This window comes from Daucus carota, chromosome 6, assembly GCF_001625215.2.
Source record: "Daucus carota subsp. sativus chromosome 6, DH1 v3.0, whole genome shotgun sequence".
Taxonomy (NCBI): domain Eukaryota; kingdom Viridiplantae; phylum Streptophyta; class Magnoliopsida; order Apiales; family Apiaceae; genus Daucus; species Daucus carota.
The window spans coordinates 37,847,543-37,859,368 of NC_030386.2; the positions used below are offsets into that span (position 1 = coordinate 37,847,543).

The 11,826-nt window shown below is 34.2% G+C and overlaps 1 protein-coding gene across 1 annotated transcript; it reads left to right on the plus strand.

The window, feature by feature from the left end:
• The first annotated feature begins 796 nt into the window (after positions 1-796).
• On the plus strand, positions 797-11,492 carry LOC108224413 (pathogenesis-related homeodomain protein). The gene is made up of 11 exons (XM_017399033.2): positions 797-1,036; positions 2,093-2,589; positions 4,217-4,382; positions 4,829-4,952; positions 5,101-5,213; positions 5,295-5,642; positions 6,547-6,777; positions 6,864-6,953; positions 7,353-7,403; positions 8,863-9,093; positions 11,084-11,492. The coding sequence occupies exons 2-11, from the start codon at positions 2,120-2,122 to the stop codon at positions 11,351-11,353; spliced, it is 2,094 nt and encodes a 697-aa protein (XP_017254522.1). The 5' UTR covers positions 797-1,036; positions 2,093-2,119; the 3' UTR covers positions 11,354-11,492.
• The last annotated feature ends 334 nt before the right edge of the window (positions 11,493-11,826 follow it).

Genomic DNA, 11,826 nt, shown 5'->3' on the forward strand with positions numbered 1-11,826 from the left:
CTCCTGCGAGGCATGGCTTGGACGTGCTAACTTTCATTTAATAAGCATCATGGTCGCAGGAATTTAGAAACAAAATTAATTAATTGATTTATCAATTTAAGATTTATTAAGAATTTATTGGAGATTTCTTTGAAAAATCAAATGTTTTTAGTTAAACTGAAACGTAATATTTAAATTGAGTGGGCTTTATTGGGCTATGTTAGCTTGGATATCCTGTTAATCCTTATACTGTATATGTTTTATGGGCCTGTCCGCCATTTGTCTTACCAGGGAGTCGTGTATTGCTTGGCATTGATCCGCTGAAAGATGGGCTTTGAGTCCAGTCCACCCATGAACTCGAGATGGGCTTGTCTGTTAGTAGTATATCTTTTCTAGTGGGATCTTCTTGCCGAGCTTGCTTTAAAAATTCGTTTCTTAAAAAAATCCACGCCGTATAGGCCTCAAAATTTTTCTATTTTTTAAAAATTATAATTTCTCCATTTTATTTAAATTAACTTTCTGTGATATAATATAAGGTGAGGTTTTTAAATATTCACATTTTTATTTATATATTAAATATTAAAAAATATGTTGAATTAATTTTATGAGTTATCTTATTGTGAAAGTTAATCAATTAATAAATATATCTTTTTTTAAGTAATTAATAAATATATCTTATTATTTGTCAGATTAATAAATATTCTATTATTTAAACCAACACTCTAGAATTTCATCTCTGCCCAATATAAAAAAATCAAATTCAACTTCGACTTCGAAATTGTACTCCTATAAAATACTTTTAAAAAGAGTCAGTTACCAATATATATCTCGGCGAGATACACAGAGAGAGAGAGAGAGAGCGCTAGCTCAACTCAAGGCAGGCAGCGATAAATACATACAACAGATGGCAAAAAGGAAAGTCTAAACGCCTGCAAAGCAGTCGATGCACACAACTCTACCAAAACCCCAGATACTCAAACCCCATTCAACTTCCTTTTGATTTTCACCACAATTTTCAAATCTTTCACAGCCTGCTAGACTATTTCTCAAGATCAGGGTATTTTATATGACCCTTTTACTTGTTCTTTTAGATACAATGCTTGCTATATTATGTGGGTACCCTTTTGAATTTTGTTTAGATCAATGTCAATATATCATGTTACATCTTGCTTTAATTTAGTTGTATGCAGTTTGTTTGAGATTTTAAGTAGTGCCCATGTTGTTAGATTTTTTTGTCAATGTCTGTTTGTGTTGGGGTGTTGATTTTGTGTTTATGTGTTACTGACAGCCTAACATGTACTCGATTATTGTTTGGGGTTTAGTTGGATGGTTACAGGATTTGGTATTTTTGGTTTGGTCGTGGTTTTGAATGATTGACCAGTGTTTTCGACTTTTTGTTAGTTGCAATGAGTCCTATATAGAATGCCCTTTTGTAGCCTGCGATATAAAAGGTGTCTAATTTTACAACAATTAGGGCGAAGATGTTTGATTGCGTTTGCATTACAACAAGGAAGCTTTTTATGGTGTATAATTATGATTAGATTTAGCTGTTCAGTAATCCGCAGTGTTGTGAATTGTGATTATGCCGTTTGTGTTGCGTTGAATTACTTCAGTTAAGTAAGCTAAACCCTATGGCGAATGGTTCTTAGCCCCCATTACTATTAAAAATTATCAAAAAGAGGGGTATATTATGTGGTTGCTGCTATTTTCCCTTTAATATGTAAAATCTACTTTACGAGTCAACATGTTGTGGACATCTCTTTGTGCTAATAGAAATCATACCATTTCATCGCATTTTTCATAATTTGTGTTCTTGTTTCATGGTGCAGTGTAAATATTTTCGTATACACATATGTTTTTTAAGTTAGAGTGTTTTTCCCTCCCACTTCCATTTTCTCTCTTGTATGTAAAGCACGTGGGGAGTTTAAAGTGTAAATATTTAATCATACCTGATGTTTGACTTCTGGAATTTTTTTCACTAGAAGTATGGTTTGCATTTTATATTCCTTGTACAAAGCTTTATATGCTATCTTAGTTGCATCTGTTCACATTATAAAATTCTTAGCTATCGGTGCAGAAGTAATGACTTGATTTTGGTATTCTGTCTTTGTAGAATATTTCTTACTAGAGGAAGTAAATTATGACTGGAGGTGGAAAAAGGCAAACCCTTATGGAGTTAAAGAAGTCACTGCAGATGAAAATTGCTAAAGAGAAATCACTAGCCAAGAACCAAAAACTGAATTCCCAGGAAAAACTTATTAATTTAATCATCCCCAAGAAAAAAATAGACAGTGTAAAAAAGGACAGGAGAAACGACTCCTTAAAAAATCTGATCAAGAAAGCCAAGCTACAGAAAATCAAGGCCTCGAAGAAGCAGTCTCTACTTAATTGCCAAGTTGAAAAGCTTTCCAATGAAACTGGAACACAACCTAAAGAGAATGCTAAATCTCAAACTTTAAAGAAACGTAGAAAACGGAAAAGGCGAAAAGATAACGTGGAGCATGATGAACCCACTCGGTTGCAGAGAAGAACAAGGTACCTGCTAGTAAAAATGAAGCTGGAACAGAACCTTATTGATGCTTACGCAGGGGAAGGGTGGAAAGGTCAGAGGTATAAAGATTTTTTCTTAGTCTAATAGTATTTTCATTCCACATTAAACCTCAGAGGCTCTGGTAGTTTTGAGTCGAAGAGAGAATTCCTAGCATATAATCTTAAAAACCCGAGTCTGCTCTTTACGGACAATATGATTGGTGGGCCGCTGTTTTATCACTTAGAAGATAATTTCTAAACTCATATTGGGAAGAAAAATCATACTTTTGCTCGAACTCGTATTATGTGCTACTGTATTTATCTTAATTAGAGTCTGTAGATTTCCTTATAATGTATTATGTTACGTGGTATTAGGTATAGCAGTAAAATTAAGATGAGTCATTCAGATTTAACTCTTTCTACCCAACTTTGTGTGCCAATATCTTTATGGCTCTTAGTCTGCAATAGAAAATTACAATGACTGTCTTGGCAGTAGATCCCTGCCAGCAACCTCATATACAATCATACAGAAGACCACTATTGGGAATTTTTTGGTACAGCATGCAAGTCTATAGAAAGTAAAGAAATTGAATTTAGAGTTCTTGTTAATACCTCTTTAGTTTGAGAAAGTGGCCAGCATTCTAGATATCAGGAATATTATTGTTTATCCCATATTTGCTTCACCCGTTGCACTTGGATTACCAATCAATTTAGTTCATAGAACCTAGAACCAGTAATGGTAAGTGATAACACATCGTAGGTTAAACATTGTTCATCCTAAATTAAATGTATTAAAACTTTGAAGCACTAATTTAGGAGTTCCTTTCTGTTATAGTATCGTCTTCTGAAATGCTAGTAGCAATATGTAGCCTGGATATATTATGTTCAAAAGAATGTCGATATAATGGTCAAAAGTTAAAACTGTCTCAAAGAAAAGTTAATGACCATATTTGAAGAAGATTGACAATTTTAACTGCATGGTACTTGGAATTATTTTGTGTTGGTTAATTGGAGAGGAAAGGAAGTTTTGAAGAAATTTTCATAGGAGGATCTAAGGATTGAAGCAGATGATAGTGTGCAGATAGAAGATGATAAATATTTTTAAAGTATTCGTGTGGGAAGAATGAGCACAAATCTGTTATTGCCCCTACAGTGTCAATAGTGGGATAAGATTTGTATCGTTAAAGAAATGTATGTCTGCAAACTGCAAAGTACTGTTGCCCATATAACAAACTCCTCTATACTAGGCCATAGGGCTGATTGAACACTGCAGATAAAAATCTAGAAGTAGCTCAAGTTACATTGTGTTCCACCCCTTCCATTTAATCAAAAACACAACCTTAATGTTTACATCATTATTCAATTTATGAGAGTGCTTGACAATTTGTTTAAGTGAAAGTATGGAACACTGCTGTATGATTAACTTGTAACTGTTTCATTGCCCTGCATACTTGAGCATATTCTCATTGTTTAGAGATACTCTGTAACCTCCTATCAATTTGCAATAATATAAACAAGAATGGTTTTAACTGCTGATACAAAGATTGAGTAAAAAACTTAAATATTTATAGTAGCAGTCTGTCCATATTTTTAGAAACTTGAGACTGTTAACAGTCAACTAGATACAAAGTAGAAGTTAAGTTTGTCCAGTATCCTGTCGACTTCAAATTGTGCCTCATAAGAAACTCTGTATTTTCCTATTTCTCAGCCGAGAAAAGATTCGGCCAGAAAAGGAACTACAGAGAGCAAAGCAGCAGATATTAAAATGTAAGCTTGCAATAAGGGAAGCCGTACGCCAGCTGGATTCACTTGGTGCTGTAGGATGCATTGAAGAATCTGCAGTGGCTCCTGATGGATCTGTCTACCATGAACATGTAAGAATTCATCACAAATTCACAATAGCCATAATTTGCTTAAATTCGAATACAATTGTACTTTTTTTTTTTGAAAATAAATACGATTATACTTGACACTATATGAAGGACCTATTTGCAAGTGTTTAGAATTTCAAAAAATTAAATTCATTGAAGACTCGTCTTTCAATTTCGTTTTTCGAATCTTGAAGTTTACTTTATTGATATACGGAGTATCAAGTATTTCATCTTTGCATCGATTTTTCTTTACATTTCAACTTTTTTTGTAAACAATTTTGGTGTCGTGGTACCTACTTTGTAAATTTTGAAAATGTCACTTCATCTTTAATCACCAATCAGTGCAATAAAGTAATCTATAATTACAATGACAATGCCAGCCAAACTGTTCCTATTATTATAGATTAGCTTGAATTGCTATGCTAATGTCTTTTATCAACTTTATTCAGATAATTTGTGCAATATGTAAGTTGCGAGAAGCCTTCCCAGATAATGATATCATACTGTGTGATGGGACATGCAACTCTGCTTTTCATCAAAAATGTCTTGATCCTCCATTGTTGACTGAAAACAGTAAGTTCCTCCGACCCCCTTTATCTTTAGTACTAACAGAAAGGATTCCTTAGTGTATCTTGTATTATCCTCTTCCCTTTGTTTTTTCCTATGAAGTGCAGAATTCATATATTTGGAACTTACTTGTAGTGTATTCAATGATCAATAGTTCCGCTGGACGACCAAGGCTGGTTTTGCAAATATTGTGAATGTAAGACAGATATATTGGAAGCAATAAATGCGCATCTCGGCACTCACTTCTCTCTAGATAGTAATTGGCAGGTCAGTTTTAGCTGTAACTCTTCATATTCTCTTGATATCTGGTGCTGCTGCTGCATTTGTTTTAATATGGGATCAAAATAGGACATTTTCAAGGAAGAAGCTGCTTTGCCTGATGGTGGAGGCTCTATTCTGGATCCAGAACAGGATTTCCCATCAGATGATTCTGAGGATGATGACTTTGATCCAGAAAACTCTGAGAACTGCAGCTGCAGTCACAGCAGAGCAGGATCAGAAGATGAGGCTTCTGGAGCAACAAGCAGTTACAGCAGCCTTTGCTTGCCTGAGGGTGATTTATTTTCTGAATTTGGAGCATTAGATGAAAGAACCTGGAAAACGAATTTTGGCGCAGACTCTAATGAAACAAGTGATTGTGAAATCATCGGTGGTCGCAGACAACGGAAAGAAGTTAACTATCAAAAGCTGTATGATGTAAGTGTTTACAAGTCAAGCTTGATGTTTAAAAAATCCGTCCTTGTTATTGAAGTAGATGATTTGGGATGTGTGCTTCAATTCGACACTTGAATGCATAATCTCTGTTACGATGAATAAATCAATTCAGTCAAAATTATATAGTTTCAAGGTGTGGGCTCTGTGTACATCTCACTCTCCAGTCATCCCAGACCCTACGTATAAGTGGGATATCCTGAGATGTTTGGTTTGGTCCAAATCTTTTAGTTCTAATCCATTCTTCTCCCAAGTGTGACCAAGTTACTGAGTTCCAAGTACTCCATATAGGGGCAGGAAAGAGTTAATTACACAAATCCTTTTAAGGGATTACTAATGTATCTCTTTTCATCCGTATTGCCTAATGTATCACTTGCCATTTTTCTTCCCTAGCATTACTGTCAAATTCTACTACAAATCTATCAAATTTTTTAAACTTGTAAGGTGTACTCTTCATAATCTTAAACCAATTTAACACTAATGCTGCATTTGGTTACCATTTTGCATCTCCAGAAAATGGAAATAACAAGTCTTGAGGTGTTTAAGAATAAATAATATGTGTGGGATAAATGGAGTGTGTCAATAAGATTAGAACCTCTGTGAAATGGCCATTACGAATCATTTTTATGATCTAAGTAAAAAACTATTTGACCATATGCAATATAAGACGGTTTTGATAGTGGATAATGTTCCCCTGCATGTGTGACCAAAACGAGACAATGTTAAGTGTTAACAAATGTAGACTCAGGTAAGTGTATTTCGCTCCTCTAATACTACTATTAGGGTCATGTACGAATAGATTTGTATATATTAGGCAGTTTTTTATATTACTGTACTGGTTCTGGGGATTACTTATGTATGGATTGTTGGTTATGTATCTTTCTAACAGGAAATGTTTGGCAAGGATACTTTTGCGAATGAACAAATCAGTGAAGATGAAGACTGGGGTCCTACAAAGAAGAAGAGGAGAGAGAAGGAGTCTGATGCAGCCAGCACCCTTATGACTCTGTGTGAGAATGACAAAAAATGTCCAGACAAGGGTGCGACAAAACTGAAAGATACTATTTTGAGTCGGAATAATAGAAGGCCTTTTTTCAGACTACCTCCTGATGCAGTTGAGGTGATTTGAGTTCTATATTTTACCACAAGTTGCACTGAAATAAATTGGAATATTTTATCTACGTCAAGTTTTTCCTGTTTCTGCAGAAGCTTCGCCTTGCATTTGTGGAAAACGAACTTCCATCAAGATTGATCAGAGAAAATCTTTCTAATCAATTAGGTCTTGAATTTGAAAAGGTAACACCTTTGTTTAAATTGGCTGCACTCTGGGTAAGGGAACTGGTATGAGAGAGGATTTGGTTGGTACAGATTTAGACTATATTAAAATTAAAATGAAATGTGTCTGATCTTGTTATTGCATCTCTTTTAAGGTTATCTACCAATGTAATGTGCATTATAAAGTCCTTGCTAATAAATTTCTATGCAACAGATAATTTAGCAGCACCACAGGTTAAGCACTCTTAAATTTTTAACAGTGCTAAGTGGCCCAATCACTACCAATGAGAAAACCTAACTATAACATACAGGATTTTAGGACCACGAATTGCTTTTGAGTTTGTTGTAGTGATTCACTACTCACTAAGCCTGAGTATGTACTCTTCATGCGTATGTTACTGTTACTTTTGCTGCTTTCAGGTTAACAAATGGTTCAAGAATGCTCGCTACCTAGCGCTAAAATCTAGGAAGGTGAGCTGGTTACTCTATTATTTCATAATATTCCTTACATTATATGCATGCTCTATCTATTTGGTAGTTTATATTTTAAACATCTCTATGCATTTGCTCAAATTTGTTATATTGTTTATCTATTGATCTTTTTAACTCTGACATGAAGCATACTGATTACTGGAATATATCTGCCATGCACTGTTGCACTGTGATGAACAAATAGCTTCTAGTCTGAATGACAACAGAAGTTAGTTTAGTATGTTGGGAACCCACTGATGTTACGGTAAACAGGAAAAGTAATCTGTTTGTCGATAGTAGATATGTTACAGCAAACGGGAAAATTAATCTGTGTATAGATAGTAGATACCATAGTTTTATACAATAGCCAGGGTTACAATAAAACCAATAATATGCCTGTTATTTTACATAAGCAAAGAAATATTGACTTGGTTTGGCTAGACTTGTGCCTAGATACCAAGGCAAATGATTTCAGTAGATTGGAAAGTGATTCAATGAAATTTTTTCTCCTTGGATTGCACGCGCGCACACACAGACACACACTAGTTCTTTAATGATTTTTCTTTCGTTCTCCGTGAAATTTAAAGCTTGGTTTATAGAATGAGGTGTGGTAGTTATAGGAGAGGAAGTACGAGCTATGAGAGGCTTGAAGGGCGGGTACTTGGGGAAATAAGGGATATAGGTTTTGGCTGAACATATCGAGGAGGGTTTGGTTTTGGAAAAATTCATAATTTTATAATTTTTAGAGAGATAATTTATTGGTTGCCAAAAGAGAGTTTCTTTCTATCTAGTGCTCCATGGATCCTTGATATTGATGGCAAAATGGCACATGACTTCTATACAGGACCGGTGAATAGCATATGCAAGAAGCCCCTCAGCATAGGGCCTCAAAATTTGAAGGGCCCCAAATTTTTAAGCCCACACATATATAAGTAATTTTATTTTTATTATATGTTGATTAAAATCCTTTATTTATATAATTTTTTACAGTCAGTCGATTGCATTAATATTATCATTATATATAAATTGATACTATATATTCTTATGTTAGTATTTATATAATTTTGAGCCTTTTGTATTGATTTGATAAATATTCTTAGTGAATAATTAATATATAATTTTTATTTCCCGTCACAAATTATATATTATAATTATTATTTATATTTTGTTTTGAATAAATATATATATTTAAAATTAATTTATTTTACACCAAAAAAAAATATGCTACTCAGACGATGTGCATGTTTTATTAGATGTTTTTCTTGTTTCAAGTCAAGTCCCAAATTAATTTGAAATAGAACAGAATTTATGTTGTGTACATTTTGTTAATAGAAGGGCCCATATTTAAATTTAGCACAGGGCCTTTTTTTCTATTGAGCCGGGCCTGCTTCTGTACATCTATAGATCTTTTGATATGCATCTGGATTCTAAATGTAATTACCTCTCTTGACATATACAGCTAGAGATTGGGAAACAGTTGCATAGTGCTAGTCCAGGTGGTTCTATAGAGTGCAAATCAGATAATGGCCAAGATAAAACTGCAGATCTACTGCCACTACAGAATATATCATCAGCACATACGGTCAACCAACCAAAAAGTATAAAACAGTTCCACAGGAGAAAGAATCTTCCACTGCTAACCAGTTCACCACAGGAAAGAACACAGCTTGGCTCAAAGACCAGTAAAAAGGTATTCTTTAGCTGAAAATTCTGTTTTTTAGCTAGGATGGAAGTTCTTTCGTTTGAGATATCTTTGAGTTATAATGAAAGTTGAGAAATTGAATTTAGCTGAAAGTGATTCCTAAAAAAGAGACTTAAAAGTAATCATATGCCTATGCTTGTGTTCGTTCTACTGCATGGTTTTCGTTTAATAAATGCGGTACTTTGCTACTTGCTGGTTATAATTTGGGGGGGGGGGGGGGGGGGGGGATTAACTATAATCTTGGACACTTATGCACAATATTTCAATCTTTTCGGTTTTCACCATTCCATTTTTGAATTTAAACTAAACTTAACAAGTTATTTACTTAAACTCATATCTTTATCATACTTATTTCTTAAAAAATTGTACTCTTTTCAGCTTTCTCGTGTAATTCATACTTTTCCACCACTGTTCTGCTACACTTTTTATATTAACATCATTACTTGCCTCCCTCGTTCTTTCTGTTAAACCAAAACCCAACCTTATTCGTGACTCAGGAACAATGGAAAGCTAATAGGGTTAAATGTCTTAAACATGATTAAACTCGCACCAAAGTTGCAAGTGAGTCACTGAACTGGAAAAAGCTTGAAGTCAACTGATTTTACTATTTAAAACTTGCAATCGAGTGACAGCTGTTAACTATTATTATTATTGTTGTTGTTGTTGTTATTTTACTTAACTATTATTATTATTATATTTACAGTTATATTTTTAATAGTTTTATAAATGTTTAAAATTATTATAAATGATACTTCTAATTATGTACAAATTAAAATAATATTTTATTACAAAATCGTAGATGCGATTTTTTAGCAAATCGAAAACCCGCGTACAGTCGATTTATACGAGAGAAAGGGGGATTAGGGTTCTAAACTTTTAGGGATTGAATTGAATTCAAGCAACCGGATTGGGTATTAAGTCTTGTATGTGTTCGTATGTTTGTGTATGTATGTGATTGTCTGTATATATATATGGTTGGTGGTGGTCGATTGGTGTTGGTAGTGAACGCAGGTTGGCGGCCGTGAGGTCGCGATTGTATAGCAAAGGAGATGGGGGCTGGGCAGAACAGCTAGAGGAGAGCAGCCGCGTTAGTTAGTCCTGCTGCAGTAATGACAGGGGTACATGACGTGGCTGCTGATTTGTAAAAAGCTAACGGTCCTCTGTTAGAAGTCAGCGATATTTAACGGACGTGCAATTCATTATTAGTTGAGTTATCTTGTTGCAAATTATAATTGGTCTAATTAGTTAAATGCAAGCTTTTTGAGTTCAGTCACTCAGTTGCAAGTTGAGGGTCAATTGAGTTACGATATATTAAGCCATTTAACCCAAAGCTAATGTAGCAAAAGGTGTTTTGCTATTTGTGCTATATATTGCTGAAATAGTCGATTGGCTATCAGAATATCCACTCTAGAAGTCTAAAGATCATAGCAACTTTGATTTGACAAAAGGAACTGAAAGTGTTACAAAAAGGAACTTTACCCTGATAAGAAAGCCAAAAATTCGCTCCCAGTAATGGCTTGTTCTGTAATGTAACAGCTTCATAAGAAAAGTGTAAATTAACATAAATTGATGGTCTAAGTTTCTAATATCCTAGTTGCAAGTAACTAACAATGTCATTGATCCTAGTTGCAAGTAACTAAGAAATTCATTGATTTATAAATTCGTCAAACAAACATTACACACATATGCGATATATTCTTGCTGAGTTGGAAATTAAGGTGTTCCTCTCTTTTTGCTCAATGTCATGTATATACATAGTTTCAATATTATAGACTCTGTGTTCCAAATCCATACAGGACTAGGATTGCTGTGTTTCTTAATTTATACAAATTTTGAAGTTATAATGTCATCGATAGAGGACTAGTATCCGTGTTATGAAGAATCTAGCACCCACCATAGATTGCTATGAGGCTGGACTTCTGTAATGTAAAGTCTGTTTGGAAGAAATATGTGATTGCTTATTATGTTTGTACTGCAGGCTTCTTTCGGGACTGGTGATGATGTCAGTTTGAAATTGTTAAAAGAGAAGGCAATAAGAAGAAAGAAAACAATCAAGAACGGAGCTGAATTACGAGAAGCAGAGGCTGAGATGGAGAAGCTGTGTAAAATGAAGGACAAACTAGAAAAAATTCAGCAGGTTTTAAAGGCACTTCCGAATCGCAGATACGTTGAAGCAAATAAACATAGAGAGGATAAATCTTCTGTTATCTTTGTCCCTGTAGCTGAAGTAAGAGACACCAATATTTGAACCTGTAGAAGAATTGTTATATTAACCACAAAGCATATCTATTTGTATTAATTAGTATATATAATGGCTTATTAGAAGGAAAAGAAAGATGTAAAACAGTGTAGGTCGTTATAATCCAATTTCAATATATTTTTATCAAGCATGTTGTACAAGGATTGTATCAAGCCTTTTATACCAATACATTTCGACATTAGGTTATGCTTATATAATTAAGTTCATTGTGTCCGAGAGGAATTGTCTGCGGTGAGAAAAAAGTATTTGAGTGAAACCTTATTTGCAGACGGCTTTCATTATAGATTTGTTCTTGGCTAAGTGAGAAAATTGTTATAGAAGCAAACCTGTGTAAACAGGGTCTAAACAATTTCCTTCCATTCATTTTCCTGAGCGCTAATCAGCAATTTGGGAGAAAATGTCATGAATATCACAATTTGGAGTTCAAATATCCTAAATCTCACATCATATCATAGAACGCG